Source organism: Pieris rapae, chromosome 14, assembly GCF_905147795.1.
Source record: "Pieris rapae chromosome 14, ilPieRapa1.1, whole genome shotgun sequence".
In the NCBI taxonomy this organism is placed as follows: domain Eukaryota; kingdom Metazoa; phylum Arthropoda; class Insecta; order Lepidoptera; family Pieridae; genus Pieris; species Pieris rapae.
In genome coordinates, this window is record NC_059522.1 from 7,904,422 (window position 1) to 7,926,898 (window position 22,477).

At 32.6% G+C, this 22,477-nt stretch overlaps 1 protein-coding gene across 1 annotated transcript; it reads right to left on the reverse strand.

Moving 5' to 3' along the window:
* Positions 1-49: 49 nt before the first annotated feature.
* Positions 50-22,284, reverse strand: LOC110998043. The gene is made up of 21 exons (XM_045631173.1): positions 22,206-22,284; positions 16,203-16,411; positions 15,647-15,802; positions 14,991-15,174; positions 10,890-11,050; positions 10,473-10,604; positions 9,753-9,932; positions 9,313-9,684; positions 8,402-9,229; positions 8,206-8,328; positions 7,821-7,979; positions 7,489-7,667; positions 7,282-7,414; positions 7,088-7,202; positions 5,046-5,120; positions 4,840-4,967; positions 4,072-4,272; positions 3,234-3,438; positions 2,716-2,867; positions 1,719-1,928; positions 50-728 (listed from the first exon to the last, which is right to left on the reverse strand). The coding sequence occupies exons 1-21, from the start codon at positions 22,282-22,284 to the stop codon at positions 549-551; spliced, it is 4,161 nt and encodes a 1,386-aa protein (XP_045487129.1). The 3' UTR covers positions 50-548.
* Positions 22,285-22,477: the final 193 nt, after the last annotated feature.

The window sequence follows — 22,477 nt, forward strand, 5'->3', positions numbered from 1 at the left end:
TTAAACAATTTATTGTAATCAAAATTGTTTTATTCAATATTCTAAGACGATTAAGAAGTATAGGGTCCCCAATATATTACTAAATATTGAAAATACTAGAAATTGTTACTACAATTAACAATTTTTATTTGTTCCTGTGAGTCTACATTATAAGTGCATACGAGATACATTTAATTAGTATGTTGAATAGAATATTTATTACGAAGATAGAATTAAGGCATTTGTTTAAGAATTTTTAGTTGTTTGGTCTTTTTTCACTCACGTTACGGAGAAGTTTAGTATATTGCAAGCAAAAGCAGGCATATTTTCCCGTCTGTTTTATTGATACAATTTAGACAAGTAATCTTAGGCACAGATATAAATGTTAACGAATAATAGTTATTCCTCAAGGTAATAAATTTAGTTTCAAAAGGTCAATATCATCAGCTAGGTAGCCATGAAATTCAACAGCAATTCCGATTTCAACATATCACAGACCTCATCACATTACATCGATAGAACTCATTCGAGTGTGAACGTCTTAAAGTAACGTAAGCTTTCACTCTTTTTTAATACATTTCTTCCTCTTCCTTAAGTCGCAGTATGTCAGATTTGTTCATGTAGTAGTAGGTAGGTTGCCGGCCCTTTAGGTCCTTCAGTACGCGTTTTGCCCCGGCTCTAGTTAATATTCGACTGAGTGATTCCATTTTTTCTACACCCATCGCGTAATGTAATGGTGTGCGTTCTAACTATAAAAATACAAAGATAAGCTTCAATCAATAAAGTCTTTAAAAGATTAATTATTTCGATAAATGTTAGTCAACATTAACCATTTAAATATTATAAAATATAGGAATATACAATAGTCTATATACACATCTAATAGATCTTTTTATAATTCATTATGCACTTCTTGTACTTTACCATGAGTAGGTGTTTCTTTTTGTATTGCTCCATTTTAGGGTTGCCTGGAAGAAATCGCTTGTTAGCGATAAGGCTACCCGTTGCCTAATAACTTATGTAACCAAGTAGGTTTTGTTTTGTTTATTTAAAAAAGTTTAAATAAATAAATATATTTTATATACTATGTAAAAGCATTAGTTAATATGTAGAAAGAATTTGTTGTATTTCTTAAATGGCAAATAACTAATCAATTGCCTCGATATATTTTCGGTAATCACACACAGCCTCTGGGTAAAGCCATGAGTTTCGAGACCACAACATCTGATTGTTGTTGTTGAGTACCTTAACCCTGTTTGGCAGACCCAAAGTGGGTCCCACGCCCCACAGGGGGTCAATTTCAGTGGTAAGAGGGCAATTTCAAAATGGACTCCACGTTCTTCATTATAAATTTTGAAAATTTTCATTCTTTTTCGTTAAGAAGTCCTAGTGATTTCTTCCTAATACCTATCATTTAATATTTTTAAGGAATCAATTAAATTTTAATTTTTTATATGTATGTTACATAAAGCTCTACATAACAGAGAATACAGCATCCGAAATTTTAGAATGGCGGGCATGACAGAACAAAATTGGGAAACACCTCTATAGGGTATCTTCTTCTTCTTCAAGTGCCACTCCATTACTGGAGGTTGTTCTATAGGGTATAAAAGAGTCATATTATTTTTGTGTCGATTGTATTTGTTTTTTTTAATTTTGCCAAGAATCGAATCAGGAGAATTCAATAAGGTCAGTACCATACCTGAAAAACAAAAAAATGTCGTTCTTAGACAACTTACAGTATCTCCAATTTTCAAAAGCTCTGGGAAAGTTTCCGCCAAATATCCAACGATTTCCTCATTTTGCGCTAACACAGCCGCATGTAACGGTGTCCTCCCGTACGAATTCTGCGCACGCGCAAGTGTCTTTCCACCTTCCGCTGAGAGTATTTCACGTACTTCTGATAAATCACCGCGTCTTACAGCAACGTGGAGTCGTTCTCGGGACTCCTATTGAAATTTTAGTAAAATGAATAACATTTGTGCTGTCTTATTATATATTAAAACGTAAACATAATTACTGCATATTAAAATAAAACTTCTTAATACACGAAGTATAGTGTCACCATGACAATATTTATTCTTTTCATTTATTTATATTACAGAATAATATAATAAAACTAGCTGACCTGGCAAACGTTGTTTTGCCATGTATATCATTTATAATAAAAAATAGGGGTTGATCGTAGAGGGTTGAAAATTTACGATTGTATGTATTTTTTAATGCTGTTGAAACAGTTGATAAAAAAATAAATTAAATATTTAGGGGTGGACTACACTTTTCATTTAGGGGGATGAAAAATAGATGTTGTCCGATTCTCAGGCATACCCAATATGCACACAAAATTTAATGAGAATCGGTCAAGCCGTTTCGGAAGAGTTTAACCACAAACACCGCGAAACGAGGATTTTATATATAAGATCATAATATGTTACATTAGAAAACCGCTGTGTTCGTATAAATGTAACCCAGTCTTGTTTAGGAACGCGACAAATGCAGGTTAAAGTAGTTTTTCACATTTTATATATAATAAATTCTCAATTGTAAATTCACACTATCTGTAAAATTCTGTGTACTTACACTTTTTATTCGGGTTTGCCACGTTATGCGATAAGAAACTATTTAGTATATCTATTAGAATAAATTGAAATAGACTCTGAATTAAATTGCCTCAGTAGTTTTTATTTTAATTTATTAAAAAAAATAAAAATTGTACTACGTTGTTTGTTTTCGTACCTCAAACGAAGGTATTGAAGCCATTAAACTGGACATTTCAGTGTCACCCCGTTGCGAGATCACCTCATTAATGGGAACTCCTTCTTCGTCCACCACGTCCAATATGTGGTCATATCCTTGGACGAGCAGCTCCATTATTTTATCAGTGTTTCCTGAGGAACAATTTATGGTTAGAAATGTAAATCGCTTTAGGACAATATTTTACTCCTTCATGATTCGTAGTATATTTTGTTTTGGGCCTGACAGACACAGCTCAATTCACCATTCTTAGTAAACAAAGTTTTTCGTGTTTTTTTCTTTCATTTGTAACTGGTTTTTGTTTTGGTAGAATTCGAACTGGCTGATTAATAGAAAACAAATAACAATTTTAACATTGTTTTCTATTTCAGAAACATTATTGTTTGATTATTTGACTACATAACTATTAGGTACAATTCTGTGTTTAATAGTTTTATAAATAAAAAAAAATGAGTAACTTTAAACGAAATACTCGAACTATAGTTTGTAAATTATTTTACCTCTAGCAGCCAAGTGTAGTACGAAGCGATCAATTTCCCCAGTATTCTCCAAAACATTAGCCTGTATAGATATATCTCTTGCCGTTCTATACAATTCATCGCGGTAGCCAATGCTTACATCAGTCTCTTGTAATAGTTGAAACAAAGCATTGTTTGTATGCGTTCGTGCGGCTGCGAAGTGCAGCATTGATTGGCCGTGTTCATCCTAACAATACACAAATTAATATAACACCTTACATAGTAAATATATTATACAATAAAGCGGGATAAAGCTTTAACTTTGATGAGGTAGTCGAGGCTCAGCCCGGCAGTGCTATTTATATAACTGGAAGTATTCCACAGGACTGTGGAATCGACTTCCAGTGGAGGTTGTCGGAGATTAGGCGTCCAAAATTTAAAAAAAATGGGCATCCTTGCCATAGGTAGCCTTTTATGGCCCGTTTGTATCCTACAGTAAAATCGCTTGTTCTGAATGAACAAACTTATATCTAAGTACTAACTAGTAATCTTAATGTAGAGCTTCTTATATATCTAAAAATAAATAAGATTTTGGACCTTAAACCTTTTTTTATATACAGCCGGATTATTTATTCACTTATTTTATTATTTAAATTAGTTCATAAAATGTATTTACTCAAATATTGGCATATCTTTGACACCGAGAGTACCGAGAGTTTTTTACGCCGGCTTTTTCTCTCGGCCTACACCCTCTGTCTTTGCCGATGAGTAGGGATGCCTACAGGTTCGAATTGATTGACGTGGAATAAGTGATACCTAGATGATCTTATGTTCCAAAATAAACGTATTTTATTTTATTTTTATTTTACAATAAACCTACTCTCTCAGCACTACTTGGAGCCACTTCCGGTGCATCGGGACTGGCTGCCTGATAAGGATCGACAGTTATAACTTCAATGGGCCCAGTAGGTCGATTTCTTGCGCTTTGTATACGAGTATTACTATACAATTTTTTTAATTCATCTGGTCCTGATTGGTTCTCGTACTCAGGAGGCTCGTTTGTTATCAACGTGTTTGATTCCTAAAACCAAAGTGTTATGAGAAGTTTTAAAGATCGTTTTTATTTAACAAGTGTAAAGGTAGGTAGAGAAGTATGGATAGATGGAGTTGTCAAGGACCTCGAAATGTATAGGGATTCACAATTGGACACGGAAATCACTGGATAGATTGCGATGGCGAAGTGTACTTGCGGAGGCTAAGGCCCACAGGAGGCTGTATAACCATTGATGATAGTAAACGAAGGTCAAGATGTACACCAATGTAGTCATGACTACTACTTGAAAGCTCTTTCGTAAAAAAGTTAACCGAACAAATATAGCCTTTTTAACAAGAATCGTCGAATTACGACTCGCACTATCAACGATATAAGCATAAGGCATCTTCGTTTATGGAGAGATAAGGTAGACTAGGCAAATTTATTTATAATTAACTTTAAAAAAATATTATGTTTAATTTCAGTCAGTTGGGAATGCAGCTGTAAAACTTTATTTGACACAAATAAATAACTTCATATAGTGGCGAGTACATAATCGTTTCACAGTTAACACAACAATAAATGGATTTGCTAAACGATTAACAATTAACTTACCTGAGTACCTAATTGAGGCTTTTCGTGATCGGGGAAATTATGCAAAAAGGTAGCGAGAAACGCTATCGGATCCTTCGGCTTAGCATTAGCCACTTCGGTCAGACCTTTTATCAAAGGATCGCCGAGAGCTGAAAACACAGTTTCCACATCAACTTCCCCTCTATCAAAAGCATGTGAGCTCTCCATATATATTTATATACTCTTACACTTTGCGAGGTATCTGCCTTCTTCTGTTTGAAAGATGGGAATGTCCAACTGGCCGTTACTCGCGTGATTAACGCCTGTAAATTGATCAATTATTCAAGGTGACCTTCGGCGTAATAATACCGTTGGCAGGTGTTTTTATTCATGTAACGTCACTGAGGAAAATCGAATAGCGGAAGTTGCGAACCCATTAAGTTAATAAAGGCTTTTATGTAGTTCGTTAAACCATGTATCGTAATTATTATATAAAATCTTTTGTAATATTTTTTCACCTTTGCATTTTTATTCCTTTGTAGTAAAACAAACCTCGATTGGAAAGACAAAGGTGTCCTGTGCTATAGTGAGTGCGTTAAGCTTCGTTTAAACTTTATACTACTTCGTGTAAAAGCGTGATCGTTTAGCAAACACGTCGTCCTGAAGTGTTCAGAAACACGCCACTCACAACGGTAAATATTTGATATGTAGTACTGACCTAAGCTATGTAGACCTCCATGATAAGTACTTCAATACACCTATGCCTTTCCAAAAGTAATAACTATAAACTAACTTTTAATTAATAGGACCATGCTACTCTAAAATATGATGGTTTTAAAATTAATGTTCTTCATCTATATCTATATCTGCAAGACTACTTCTTTTTCTTCTAAGTATATTGCTAAACATCGTCGCAATTTGAGCTGAATTGTGTAATGATAAATCTCTTTCGAGATGAAGAAGATTTGACGTCGCTGTAGCGAAATCATTAAAACAGACCGTTTCAGTAACACCCAAACATTGGTAGTTGCTAATTCTAGCTATTCCAGTGCTCACAGTCTCCCGGTATTGTAAGCCCCTCATTGCGCAAAGATGTTTTATATTATCAGCATCTCTCGATAAATCAGGAATGTTTATAATAAGACTTAATCGGATTCCCGCACCTAAAAATGTTGGTCGACTAGATAAATGGCCAAGTTTCACATGCCAAACAAAGTCTAGTTCATCGTGAAGATATTTCATGATAAAGGAAATTTTGCTAAAAGCTAGACCTATTTCTCCTGGGGTATCCGTAGGAGTGGAAACTACAACTCGGATATGGTCGTGAACATTAATCCACACAGCGACGGTTTTATCGTCACTTAGATACACTCCACGTCCGTAAGGCCAATGTTTACCATGTAACCGATTAAAGTCATCAATTTCTTCGCGTTCGCAAAGAGCAATCAGCAACCCAGATGCAGCTAAAAGAGCACAGATTTCGGATGGTTTTTCCAAGACCTCGTTTAGTGTATAATAACTACCACCATTTTGACCGGATTCAGGACTTAATTGTTCAATAACTTTTGAAAACTTTGTGTTCATCAATATCGTGGTTATAATTCTTTCAATGCTTTCTAGTTTGCCAATTTTAATATTTAGAGGTAATTCAAATCCCTCGATATTTCTTGAACACTCTATATTTCCAGAAAGGACAAATTCTTCGTGTGCATCGACGTTTAACTCAACTAGCGGTGTAGGTGCTGCAGTTACTAGTACTGATGAATTTTTAATAAAGTCGGATGGTGGATGAAGGGGAAGTTCATACGAGATATTTATATTATGTAGATCCTTAATTAATGGTGTCAAAAATTCATTGAACACATCATAGACATAATAATCAGGTGCTGTTACACCACCGGGAAAATCTTCCTCAACTGTTTGTATTACATTTCGAGTTTCTGGAATTTTTTTAACAGCTGGCCAAATAACATCGAACAGATCATGGTCAAGTTTTGTAATGCGATGTTTAATTGATTCAAATATTGATCTCTTTAAGAACCTTCCAAGGACCAGTGGTGGTGTTGCCTTATTGGATGAAGCTGATAATGGCGTACGTGTTGCTTTAGCTGATGTCAGGAGATGGTAACATCGATCTAATGTGTCCAGAACTTCCGGCATGTCCAGATTTCGTCGACTTGATACGTGATCATCTGGCACTACCCACGATATAATAGGAAAGTATTAAAAATATAAGTAAAAAATGTGATAAAATTTATGACTTCATAATATATGTCTAATGAAAACATACCTTGATCTGAGAACATTTCTTTGATCTCGTCATCACTTATACCAAAATCACTTAAAAGCTGACTAAATGGTAATAAGTTTGGGTTCCTGTAGTAATCATCCGCGGATCTTCCATTCTGAAGTAGCAGTATCGTAAATGACGCATAAATTTTATTAGAAATAATTTTATGAGTTTGATATAGTATAAAATCTTACATCATCTAAGTCTTTAGAATTTGAACCAAGTTGTTGTAACAGATTATAATAATGCCCATTATCTGGTAAAACAGCCGCATAGTGTAAAGCTGTGCGTCCTTCAAAATCCACTGCCGATAATGTTTCAGGAAATCTTAAAGGCAAACATAATGACATATTAAATTAGTGATATGTTTATCGATTCGTAAAACCTAGTTTGCAGCTTACCTTCCTCCTAAATATTTAATAATATTTGTTTTCCCGAACACAGTGGCTACATGTAGCGGGGTGGCTCCATTTGCCGAAATTGGATCACGAGCTATGGCAAATTTCCGTCTATCTAATGCCGCTTGAAGGTCTCTTATATTTCCTTCCTTAGCTGCTAAGTGTACTTTATTAATTTTATGCTAGAAAAATTGAATTATTCTTAGATCCTGATTAAAACTATACATAAGTATGTTTTATATATAAAAGTTAGCGTTTGACCGCAGATTCACTCATGTGTAAAAATAATCTCTCGATGACGATTGCATATATTTAATAAGTATATGCATTCTTACCATATAAGATGGTACATTATCCAAAAATGCTTGCAGTTCTAAATTATCTGAATATCTGCCGATAAGTCTTGATCCTTCTCCATTCAGTACTAATGTCGCTAACATTTCCAAATTGACTGTATTTATTAATTCAGTTACTTCTGGATCAATTTGATTATCCTGTTAAATAAAATACACTGGAATAACTAAGTTCATAAACGGTATATCACAGACATAAGGCAGTCGCATTCTACGTTGGAAACAGTACATTCTAAGAAGCTCGCAAATTATAGGGTGTTGTGACTACAATTGTGCTACAATGATGCTTTCGTAAACAACACATTATTATTTGGTTGTTACCTTTCAACTGCTCTTTATCCCAATAAATAGTAATTATTATACTCACAATAACGAGAAGGTCGCCGTGTACGGAATTTCCCTTTATTATACTTGCATCTTGCGAGTCTTTTTCCGCTTCGCTACTCACAATACCCTCTATGAGACTTTCTTGACTATTACGGCCATTGTTTCCTTAAGTTGTAAAACAAAAATAATAAACAAGTAGGGACCCTTTGTAATTAATTCTAAGAAAGATAGGTTTAGATTTCATGTGAGGTACCAGAAGGAACTCTGTCACTCCTGATAGCACTCCCATTTTTGTGTAGTTCCTTTTGAAGATATGTGTCATTGTGTGCTGTTTGTGTGTTATCCTGCACTTGTACATCGTCATCATCTTCAATGGTATCAACTTTTGTATTACCTTCATCATCCGAAACTGTCGTAACCTCTTCATCGGAATTATGGTATTCCATTTTATTTTGGATCTCAGTAGCTCCATTTACTTTTAGAAGTTTAGGTTCTGCTTCCTTTTGGACAGCATTAATGTCCTCAAAACTATCATTTGGTTGATTACTTTCTATGTCATTTTGTGATATATGATCATCATTATGCTTTTCAACATTACCTTCCTGGGAATGAGTACTTTCAGGCATGTTTTCATTATTTTTATTTTCTAAAATATCTATTTGTGTACAAGATTCATTTTCAGTGATAACTTCTTTGTTGATTTTGTCATCAGTATCAGTATCAGCATTATTAATACTTTTATTTATTGGTGAGACTGGCAGTACTGGTAGAACTGGTAGTGGAACTGACTCTTGATTTAAATCCTCGCTGTTAAATACTTTAGACTCAGATTTAGTTATAGCGGTATTTAAATCATTAACTTCTTCAACATTATTTTCTTCCTTCTCTGGTTGATCTAAATTTGTGTGTTCATTTTGGGGATCCAGACCATTTTGACTATTCGGTCGTGAGTCACTCTTATTTGTTTCTTTCAAAGTGTCTTCAATCTTATCATCACCACTAGTAATTCCTTTGTAATCTTGATTTTCTCCAAAACATGCTTCTTGCTCAACGTTTTCAGAAACCTACAACGGAAATAAAATCATGCAGATGGTTATGAAGCAACGCAAATGAATTTAATTATGATTATGATACATGCATTGCTTACCTGTTCACTTTCATGTAAAACAAAATTTTCAGTTATATTATTTATTTTTTCTTCTTGTATAGTTTCATGTTTATCATTTAATTCTGGTAAGCTGTTTATCATTTCATGTGTGCTACTATTTTTCATATGATTTATATTTTCCGTACTTTCTGAAAGAGTATTTTTAGAAGAAATGTTTTCAGATGATGTTTTGAAGTTCTTTCTTCTAGGTTTCTTATTTAGTTCAGCCGTGTAGTCCGTATCTAAAATTTTCCAATCCCAGGACGCTGGGTAAGCACTTGATGGTGTTCTGGGTGCTTCAGGTAAAACCTTTAGATTGTGTTTGTCTATCTCCTGAGGTCTATTCAAGTAATAAGCAGGGGTTTTGTTTCTCTGAAACATAATATTAAATGTTTATATTTTTCGTTTCATGTTGATATGGTGCTGTTACGGTTACTCACATTGTCAACAGCGCTTTCATCTGCGCCAAAACCAATAACTGTTTTGAATGTGTGTTTATCATCTTTCACAATAGCAGCGTAGTGTAAAGGAGTGCGACCTTCGTTGTCGATTTCATTTATACCTTGTGGATATCTTTCGACTATGTAATTTAAAATACCACAGTGTCCTAATCCAGCTGCCTGAAATATTTCCTTACATGTACTAATACTTTCTTTCTAGGGAATATTGTGAATAAATTTTATAAGGCATTTGACAGCCCCTTTATCTATGGATATCTACGACACATTGAATGTGAACTAGGATGTCTAAAATTCATTCAATGTTTGCAGGCCAACAATACATTCGAGTGTTAAACATTTTGTATAGAACTATTAATTACTGATTTAAGTATATGTCACCGTAAGATTGTAAACAATCTAATTTCCTATTAAATTATTTATTTATTTTATTTAAGTGACACGTCTATTTCATTTCTAAATGAAATGAGACCGACCAATCAGGAAGAACTTGCAGACAGTTGACAATTTGACGCGGGACAGATTGTAATTTAACGGTTTCACTTCGGTAGATTACAATCAAGCGAAAAATGATGCGTTAAATTGCAATCATAATGATACGGTTCACAATCTATCGATACTTAACAATCTTACTGGATAGATTGTAATATAACGATGTTTACAATCTTACGGTGACATATACATTGTTCATAATAAACATACTTTATGAAATACAGTCATGTTATTTGGGTCCTTGCTAGATAAAATTTGCGGCGGTACAGGGCTACTTGTCAATTTAATAACATTCTCCAAATCGTTTTGAATCACTGCATTATGTATATCCTTAATTGTATTCTGTAAATAGAAAATATTAGTTACTTTTTAAAGATTCAGTTAGGCCTCACTTAATCATATTTTATTTTAAATCTAGTAAAAGACTCGAATAAGTTAACAAACTAAGATTTTAAATATGTATTAGTACTAAATAAATAATTAATAGGAAGCATTTTACTATCCTATGTAAACACTATTCGTAAGCCGACATAGGCGTGATAATAAATTTTATGTATTTTGAATTTTCTCTGTTTTTACAGCCTATGTTTACTAATACTTTTCATGATTGAAGGTTTAAGGTGTTACCATCATATATGGCACGGTTTCCAAGAACTTCTTTACAATTGGCTGGCTTGATACTTCGCTGAGAAGCCTGGAGCCCTGACCCTCCCATATCACGCGCTGGAGACGCCCCATGTCGCATTCGTGACACCATATTCGAATATTATGTCGCTTTATTACCATACCTGTAATCATGAAATAAATTCAAGTATAATGTATTTATAGGTGAAATTAATTAATATTAGATTTTCTAGTAAATTATATTTACATTTATTAAAAAAATACGAAGCTTAATTTAGAATAAAATGATTCGAGGTTTCAGTGTATTTGTTATATTAAAAATTTCGTTTCATTTCATTTACTTATAATCAAAATAAAGAATACACCTTCTTCGATTTTAAATGTGTTTACATAAAAAGTAAAATACAAAAAATCTATGATGAGTCACGTGTAGTAACATTAAACAACGTATGACCAATGAATAGTGAATTGTAAAGAATTTTTCTAGAAAATAGAATCGATATAAAAGTTCAAGGCAAATCGGTTGTCGATAGGAGACATGGGAGTTATTGGTTTGTGCGTAAATGGGCTGTGGTTGGGTTTAAAATAGAAATGGTGTAGATTAATGGGACTGATAATGGTTTTTCTAAGAATGGTTAAAGTTTTATTTGAAAGCGCTGATTAAACGCAATCTGTAAATGTTTTATTAAAAAAATCACAAGAAGAACGTCTGAAATCGTGAAGACGAATGACAATAAAAGTTATTTCCAGTTTGGTTTAGGATTTTTGAAAGCATAGGACCAGTGACCCTTCTAGTCTCTTTCCAAGTGGGATACAAAAAATCATCCATTGTTGTCCTGTATGTAATAAGACAGTAAAGTTTTATATTTATTACCGTAACATTTATAGGAGTAAGAGATACCCTCATGCGGGTAAGATAAGAAAATACATTCTATATCTACACGGAACACACAGGCGTCTCAAAACTTATAAAATTTTAAAAAGAAAAATGTTTTTAAACCATCAGCAATAAAGGACATATTTTTAGAGATTAATTTTGTCAAACTATTTAACTAAATTCAAGCAAACACGAAAAAGGACATAACAAAAATGCTTAAAGAGTAATATTTTATAAAAACGATTGAATTTGGAATTTGAGTTACGGATTCTTCTAAACATAGACTAACCATGAAACCGAAGACTGATTTATAATTTATAAAACCCAAATAAGTGAAAACTTCCAACTTGTAATGAAAGACATTTATTAATGTTTAATGACACACAAACATCGATCCGTGTGTATGTAGGACATGTCAATTATAATTACGTCCCTCACTACAATAAAGTTCAGTGACTAATTCCGGCGGCAATGCTTTATCGATCTATTGAAAATCTACCGTATTAGCGTACTTTAGTTTGCTTCTTTATTGGGCAACGGAGAAAAGCTATATCATGGTGAACTTGGTGTAATGGCTGCAGCTCCTTACAACAATTTGTAAAACAAAAAACAAGGCGATTAAAAAGAGTGGCGGAGAGTTTATTGCCAGTTCTCTTCCGTTCTACGCACTTGCTTTGAGAACTGGCATTAAATGTAAAATTAGACGTATTTAATATGTATTTCTTAATTAAAGTTCATAAGAATACATTGTTACCTAGTATAATATATTTTGATTTTTTTAAATTCAATCGATGTAATAAAATAACAAAGACGGCTGGGTCATATTTGCCGTGACCCAATGTCTAAATTTTAATTAAATTGTGCAAACATTCAATTTCAAAGCCTTTATTTCAACTGATACTGAATTAATTAAAATTAAAGCTTTGAAATTGTGTAAACATATTGTTATATATTTCGTATAAAATGAAGTCAAATTATGTAAGTAATATTAAATTACAAGACAATAATAAACTGAATCAAAAGTTTCTGTAGAATCAACAAGTTTGCGTGTTTTCAAAATTGTTGAAGATTAACATAAAACTGTAACACTCTGAAGTGATTTCATGATAATGTTATCGCATTAAATAAGTAATAAAAATAACATGTCTAATATTTTGTGGTTTTAAGTAATTAGGTATGAAAGAATGGCCCAAACAAGGTGGGGCTAGTGTAAAAATGTACATGACCACGCGATTTCACCCCACCCTGGAGCCAAGCCTTTTATTTGTCTACACGTCGAACGTTTTGGGGTTATGTGCCAACAGCTGTAAGGTTAATGTGATTTCTTAAAACATCATATGGTAATTTGACGGACGCTTCAATATCAAAAGACAGTGTATTAAATTGTTAACGAATCGGTTTGGAAGAAATTTTTTTTGGAATCTGTGTTATATTGAGTGGTCTTTAGTTTTAAAGAACTACCTACCAAAAGTGTGGTTTCACGTAAGCATTTTATAGGTTTGATCTTTCTATATCGCTTACTTCCTACATCAGTAAGACAGATATTATACAGATAGATATTATACTCAAACACAAAAAAAATTATTCATATAATTTACAAAAATATTTACAAAATATTTTATAAATATATCAAATTATCATATTATATATTAAAAGATTTAAATATATCAAAAAAAAAACAATAAGACGTCTATAAAGACAGACTTTCTTAGAATAATCTAAGGAAATGATTTTGTGCACAATGTTAGTAATGACCATATACCTAATTTTACTTTTCGGAAAGAGATCGCAACATAGTACCTAATTCTACTAAATAATCATAAAAGTAAATGCGAAAAGTTTAACAACAAATAAAGAGTGATAATAATATATATGTGTTTTACCATCGTCATAATATTTCTGCAAAAGTGGTAATATATTATAACGTTCAAGACACTCGTCAAAATGTCAGGTAACTGTGTCGACCGTAATTATGTTAAAACAGTGAAACAATCGTTAACTGATTTTGTTCCTCATTCTAATAGGAATTCAGGTACATTAGTGTAATGTACGTATAGTAATTTTTTAACTATTTACACTAAATACAGAATAACAACGTTTAAATCGTTAAATAGGAAAATTAGCTGTTAATTATTTTGATATATATACATGATATGTACTATGAAAAAAAGCAATACCTTCTTATATTTTTCTTGAAAAAAAAATTAAAATAGATTTTGCTTTACGATTTTGTTCGCCTGGTCAAGCGATCTATACAATTTACGAGAAGCTATATAAATATATATTATAGTTAGAAATATGGAATAACAATAGGGTATTAAAAAATATAGGCCTTAAATTGGCAGGTTGTAAGAGACGCTTATATAACTGGTCACTTTGTGTCACACGCAACTAAATGGTGATAAAGTTACTTGCGTCATAATTTATTTTTGGATACATTTCCAAATAATTGGGAATTAAATTTGACAGAAATATTGATGAATAAATAGCATTAAATTGGTGTAACTACTTGAAATTAGGAACAGATTTTTGGTATATTATTTTGAAATTGTAATGATTATAGGCTCGAATTAATAGTAACGGATTCTTTAGCGAACTTGACGAGAGAAGGTGATAAGTTTAACTATTAAATGCGTCCCGAATATTCATACTTGGTGTACCTAATGATGAAAATGATAAAATTTCCGAAAGATTAGAAGTTGACTATTTTTTTAGTACTTTAAAAGAATAATACCGATTACATTTGTGGAGGCATTCACATGTTATATCATTATTTGTAAGATAGAATGTACAAAAATGTAGTACAAAACTTAGATCGTTGCTGTTTGGATGGTAGAAGTTTGATCACCATTTTCAAAAGTTATTCAGGGAAACTAATAAATGTCGTATACTTTTACCACAACTACATAAAAACTCAATTTAAAAAATTACTATCAATTAATTTTAAACTTTCATAATTAACTTTAATTAAATTAACTTAAAAATCGGTAACTGTGATTAAATTAAAACTTCAACTAAGTATATATTTAATTATTTATATCTCATCTTCGTTTTACATAGTTGTATATATATGACATATACGATTAGGCACAAACAATAAACCACTTCATCTAAAGTCAACACACAAACATTTTGACTAAAGTCCACTCAAAGTTCAAAAAGTAAAACTAGTTTTTCAATTTTTATAAATATAATTTTTATAAATATTTTGGTTGTTAGGGACTTACCGGGTCGCGTCGGCATGTCGACAGCAGCGGGCAGCGTTAGCTTAGTGCGAGCAGTACGATAGTGGGCCAACGTATGCCCGGCTGCGTCCCGCGCGCCCCTCGCCGCCCCCGCGCCCAGAAGAAGTGCGGACAATTGCGCCTCATCACGACACGCTGCCGTGTAATGAAGGGCTATCCGACCTTCCTAAATATCTATATTAAAGTCTTCATCCCTGGCTAAGGCTTTTATTTAATGAGTTTACTTTGGTCCTAAGAACGTTATAACACAAGAGGGTATATCCTATGGATATGGATCAAATCGTCAATCCCAACACAGTACAGTCGTATAAAGGTAATAAATAAAAATTATTATCGATTTGTTTTATTTTTATATAACAAGGTGCAAATGGATAGGACTCATCTGATGTAAAGTGATACTGCCCATATAAACTCACATTACCAGAAGGCTCACAAGTGCGTTGCCAGCCTTTGAACAATTATACCCAACCTATAATAACCTAAAACAATGAGTAGATGATCAAATTACAACTCATTGAATCACTTTACGTGCGGATATAATTGACCGGTTTCTACGACGTAGCAATCTACGCCGTAGCATTGTACGACGTAGCGAGTTACCACTTATAAATTAATTACATACTTATAAATTTACTCACGGAATCCTTAAGGTGGACAAGATGTGGATAATATTTAACGAGATATTCCACAATATCTGTATAATTGTAGTACACAGCTTTATGCAATAGACCGACACCCGCGTCATCACAGCACGATGATAACTTGTTGCGATTGTAGTCAGATTCCAGTAGTTCCTATAAAGAGGTCAAATTTGGTGCTTTATTTGCCATTTAGAAACCGCAACTCGATTTTAAGTTATCGTGAAGATATGTATAGTAGTGTATGTAATTAATGTAGAAGCTCTTTGAAGGATGAAGAGCAAAATTTCTGTAACAGTGATAAATATCAAATCCAAAAATATTTATGCAGGTTTTTCTTCATAGAATGTTACCTGATGTTAAGTGATATCCGCCGCCCATGGACATATCATACATGTTTTATTAAGATAATTTAAACAATGTAGATATCATTTCGCCTGCATTGCTTATAATATTAACTCTAAAATATCAGTTTTTAAATTGTTAAACTATACTTGGGCTATTCGATTGTATAGTATAAAATTCCCTCCACTCCCAAAATATAGAAGCAATTCACCTGTAAATCAAGCAGCGATCCTGTCTCAACAGCAGCGTGCAGAGCAACACATTTATTTATCAAATTAACAAGGTATCTTGACAAAGGCAAATTTTCCGCTTCTGATAAAAGGCGCCGCCCCTGACCATTGAGCACAGCTCGTTCCAGCTTGCCTTCTTGCCCTGCTCGCACCCACTGACGAAGGTCTGATGCTGGTATAGCTCCTAGAGCTGGAAATTAAAATTGTTCATCCTCATCCATCAACCACAGATCAAGACTAAAATCTACACTCACTTTGTACTACTACACTTTGTTTGAGCTGATAAAATTAATGGGATTTTCAGTTTTAGTAGTCACTTGTTTGGGACCCAAATTGAAAGCGAAAGAGGGGCCGTTTCAAGCAAATCTAGCGTCGTTGAAGATCCAAAGACTTAAAGCGAGGTAAAATGCTAAGACCAAACGCGATTAAGCTTTCTGTGGATGCCATCTGCCGTATCCAGAAGCCATAGAACATTAAGTTACTTTAGAAGTTCCAATATAAACATTATTATCTTTCATAATTGACAGTATAATGCTGATAATTTTAATAATTATTATTATAATTACAACATAGAATATTTGTAATTCTTTAAATATAACCAAATTTAAAAACTATGATAACTGATTAAACATAAGCGATAATATTTGGAGAAGCTGAAATTCGTTTTCTTTTATAGTTTTCGATGCACTTACCAAACGCCTATATATTCATAATGTAATGGTGAAAATTCAATCCAACAGCCCAAACGTGTGCTCAGTATAAACTGCACTAAGCAATATCTTTAAAAGTACAGTAATAGAAAAGTCACAGTTGTAACTTAGACACGCCTTGACTCCAATCCGATATGAGCACTGATTTACCGATTACCTACGGAGTGCTTTTTAAGTAAATAATACTTATTTCCGTTGTTTTTTTCTCTTATGACCGTATTGGGTAGTCCCTAGTGTGTTTACCCTGGTTTGTTAATCTAGAGTTTATCAATGAAGAAATTTTATCAGTCATAGACTGAACTGAGCACTTCTATAAACGTAGAAGAAGAGTCGTAAACCCTCAATGTAGTATGGAACAAACATATTTCGGTGTCTATTTGATTCTTTTTTAAAGCGGATAGGTTATCAGCAACATAAATATTGTTGTGCCGAGAATAGCTACAGAATCGCTAGCCTAGTATTACGAGACAAAATCTTAATTTCTGTCTTAATCCAGCAAAACATATTTTCTTTGTCTCTCTTTTTACGTTGCTACCTCCTGAGTGTTTATATACAGCCGAAGAGTTTTTGTTTGGTTGAACGAGCTAACTTTCTCTACTAGTTTTCAGTTAAAACATATTTTTGTTTTGCATAAGATTATCGGGGCTTCTTAAAATTAAAATTCGAGGCATTGCATCGGGTACATATTATATCAAATTAATTCTTTACATTGTGAATAAGATGTAATGAAGGTATCTTTATACCTACATACAACAACAAATGTATGTGATTGCTGCGAAAACACGATTGAGATGATTATTTTTAATAATTTACAGTTTAACATTATTTAGATTACCTTATACAAGTATTAAATTACAGAGAAAAAAGAGATGTAGTGCGTGTAAATGAAATAATCTACTTTCATTACCAAGTAATTAATACATTATTATAATTAAAATTATTAAACACCCCATAAGAAAATAGCATGTACTAGCCAGATTACATGAACTTTGATTACACGATTTATTATTTAATGGTTAGTTAAGACTATCGCGACATTGTTTGACCTTTAAGGTTATGGTTTCAATTGTAGCGATTAATTTCTCAGAAACACATTGAAAGCCTATTATTTGACAAAGGTATTATTTATTATTACTTATATTTAGATATAAGCCTCCTAAAGCGCAGCATACAAAGCTACAGGTGTGTCAAAGAGCGATGGAACGGTGATAGGGAAAAAAAGAAGAGACTAAATAAAGAATACAGCATTAAGGAAAATAATTAACATGAACAGATGTTACAATAACTATTAATAAACTAAAGTGAAAATGGGCGGGACACATGGAAAGAGGTAGAGAAAAGTGGAGCAAAAAACTACTTAACTGGTGCCTAAGGTACCTATAGCAATCTCAAAAGAGGGAGACAACTCAGAAGGTGGATATACCACATTAAAGAAACAGCAGGTGGTAAATGGCAGAGAGTGGCACAAAGCAGAGAGGAGAGGCGGGATTTGGAAAGGGCTTTGCCAAAAAAGGGCACACAGATACACTAGAAGATGATTAAAATGGAAATTTGTTTAAATGTAAAATGTACCTGAATAAAGACTATTATTATTATACTTTAGAATAATAACTAATTATTATCCTAATGTTTTGAGGCAAATCTTTCGCTTCTGTTTTAATAAACTTAAAAATGATGAACTAAATTACGAAACGTTACTTTATCTCTCTTTTTAGTTACATTTTATAAAATGCTTTAACTTTATTTCTAACACATAAATGTATAGTATTTACTTTATTCCTAACCTACATAGAAATAATAATAAAAGAAAACTGATAGACAGATAATAAAAACAAATTTTTAAAGTTCGGTCCCTGTGGCAGTATGCAGGAGCTCTGGAATCACCAGTAACAGGAATGATCTATATATGTATTCATATTTATTGTACTAAATATGACGTTATTTAATACCGTGCTGTGACCAAATTCGCGCCTAAAAGCAGTTACATAACTGCGTAGCATGTTAATAGGTCTGATTTCTGATTTGAGTGAATATTTATGTAAATTCCACAACCCTACAGGGTTTCTTTCATTCGAATTATCAACGGTGTAATCTACGTGTTTGCAATGTGACAAGCAAATGGTTGACGTTTCTAGAACACATATTATTTTTTCGACATATATATGCTGGATCAGTAAAGTTTTGTTTTGAAAAAATGTTCAAACAAAATGTGTTTTTAGAGATTGCAATAGTCAGTGCAATGTTTATATTTTTATCTATAACATAAAATTATATAGATTATATAAAATAGATTATAAGATATATTTAGATAGATATAATTATATATAGATTTTTGCTTGGTCTTCAGAATCTCTGATGCAACACGATAAGTGATTAACATTTAACATTTAACATTCTCAGTATCCAGGATCACGAACTGCCAATAAATTCTAAGCCCAATTAAATAAAATTTCGAGTGTTAGAAATAAATATTGATTGACCCAGAATTCAAAGCCTTCATATTGAGTATGTCCTAGCTATCTACGTTACATTGTAAGAGCTTTTAATAATTCAATGCTTCGTAGGCAATAGGCGTAGTTATAGGTCGCAGACTAATATCTATTTTATTGTTGGTTATTGAACTTTACAATTGTAATATGCCGTGACGTGAAAAGTTATTCAGTAGAAGAAGCTATTCCTTTTAGTTTACGCCCTGTATTTTATGGAATGCCAATGCCATGCTGCACCTAGATTCGTCAAATAAACAAGTATAAACTAAAATTGGCAGCGAAATCTGTATGTATTACTTTCAATTTTTGTAACATTTATTTTTACCATAATTGTCAATTATTTTAGAATAGATAATAATAGAAATCTAACCAGCCATAAATCTAAATATTATATTGCTTGACCGTTCATAATAGTCTAAAAAACTTATTTCCATGTCACGTCATGCTAAGGTCACGACCATAGCGAGTTATGCTTTGATTGCGATTTAATAATTAGCATGTACAACGTTCATTAATTGTTAATATATTCCTGGACTAATAAGTCTCAGTCACTTAGTACACATGTGTAATCTAAATATAATATATATATATAGATTTAAAAAAAGATTAAGAGAATGGAAAACTTGAAAATTTCAATATACTTAACCACCAAATTTATGGTGTCTTCTACAACTTTATTGAAATATTATTACATTGCATCAAATCTGTATATATATATATATATATATATATATATATATATATATTATTCTACTGTACGTGTGTATTTCATGGAACTCCTCTGGTCTTATTTAAATGAATTTTTTTTCATGGATGGTTTAGATTGGCAAAAGGCGTCGCAGTTATTTATTTATACTGCAACTAAATATTATCTGGTTGTTTATAATCCTAATTGCTTAAAATGACATGTAGAACCCTTTTATTTCAAATACTTTACATTTGACTACATTTATATTTCTGTTATTTTATTCTTTCTAGATATATTCGTGGCCCGGCTACATCGGTAATATTTTTATTAACAATATTCATGGGCGAGACGGGGCGCAATTCCCCGCGAGACCCGCTCTTTCGGTCTTGTTTCCCGCCTTTATACATTTAATATTTTTTTCGCAGAACCGTTCCAGGTACGTTATGTGCTATATTAACATGTCTTGTAGGCCGTTACTGTCTACAGTCATTTGTTGCTCCAGGTCGTGCCTGGACGATGCGAATATAGGGCAGTGTAGAAGCACATGTTCCACTGATTAAACTTTGTTTAAGTGGGGCTAGATTTACTGTGTTGATAATAATATTTAAATAATTAACAATTATTTAAATATTATTATCAACGTTGTGTTAGCGGAATTAATCTTGTTTCTTACAATTTTGAAAAAAACAAATTTGGATTACCTAAATTCACAAATAATGCAATATCGTAAAAAAAATGCATTAGTTTTTCAAAAATTGACTTGTCGTGAATTATTATAATTAATATTAATTTGATAACGTAATCATATATTTCAATAATTTATGATGAATTATAAGGATTGACTATATTATGACTCATATGTAATATTTATATAAAATTCAATTTAAGACAAATTTGCACGCATGTATGTGTATAAGAATATGCGAACAGATTGTCCCACCAAAACATTATTGTATCATATTCTTGCAAATAAATATTATCATTATCATCATTATGATCATTACCTACGTGGTCTAACGACTTGACGGAACAAGAACAAGACCTCCTGGTAGTCTTGCGAACGGATGGCGATAGTTTTGCTTTTTCGCGAATTTTGTAAACGTTTTTGACATTCATAAATGGTTATATCTCACTAGCCCTAAGTTCGTTTTCAATTAAAGGAATTAAAAAGAAGGTATTATTGCCAATAAATTCTTAATTGTTTTAAATTACAAACAATATTTCAAATGTATTTTATGCTTATTGTCTTTTGGCACCATCTTTGTGTTTACGATTACGCCGTACTTTCTACTTATCTAAGTGCGGGTTATTACGACCCGTATCGATTTCACACAGTTATTATTTATGATGGTATCAGTATAACAAACACAGGATTATTAATCACATTTTTATGTGTTTTTATGTTTGTTAGAAATTATTATGAAGAGTAAATATCCGATCCATTTAGGTATATTCCTACATTTAATTACACACATAAATTCATATTTTTATGTATATAAAATAAGTTAGATTACTGAATACATATATGATTCAGATATGAAGGAGCGTAACAAATATTACGGAAACGCAGTCGTGAGCCTCTTGGTTGGAATAAATGACAGGTGTCACCTAAAATCAGGTGAGAATCCTACCCCATTATATAACAGTACCAATACCCTGGGCCACAATGTAAAACAGTACCAATGTTATAGAGTCTCCTGTTATATAGAATAGTCATAGAGTATACATTAAATTCATATCATTTTATGACACATTTCGTCGTTATGTAAATAATAAATGAATTCCCTGTATTATCATGGAATTCGCGTGGGCGTAGCAATATAAAAGGTATGAAGTCCGAAGGTTTACGAGGCCGTTGAATCTATATAATTACGGACACGCAATAAAAGTCCATCCGCAACCTCACCCTTTAAATGTAAATGAATTCCTTCACAGCTTCAGCTCGAACAATACACAAAATCGAATAGGCAACGTAGAAATTTTACGCGGCCATTTTGTGTCAATAATCCCCAGGTTAATTACAGATATATTAAATTTAAATACAATTATATTACTAATTTCTCAGTCTTTCTAGATATTTATATAAATATTACTAACCTTTGGGAGGGCTATAATGCACGTATAGCCCATGTTTCTTCTCAGCTTTCTCAGACAGAAGTTTTTTTACACTTTTCATTGTGTTGTCTTTTTGCTTATTCACGCGATAATTGCACATTAGAGTTAGACTTTTAACTGACTAATCAGTCTATTTATATTCGAAAGTCTAAACATGCATTCTTCCAGTTATGAATAATGGCTGCCAAACTTGGGATCTCTCCAATGCCCAGAAGGAGCAAGAGAAAGAGAGTGAGGAGCTGAAAAATGGAGTA

Coding starts and splice junctions, on each gene's coding strand:
- LOC110998043 (XM_045631173.1), bottom strand. CDS start 22,284: ATGAAAAGTGTAAAAAAACTTCTGTCTGAGAAAGCTGAGAAGAAACAT. Junction 10,605..10,889: donor AAACCGTGCCATATATGATG/GTAACACCTTAA, acceptor TTCTATTTACAG/AATACAATTAAGGATATACA. Junction 7,415..7,488: donor ATTAAATATTTAGGAGGAAG/GTAAGCTGCAAA, acceptor TTTGCCTTTAAG/ATTTCCTGAAACATTATCGG.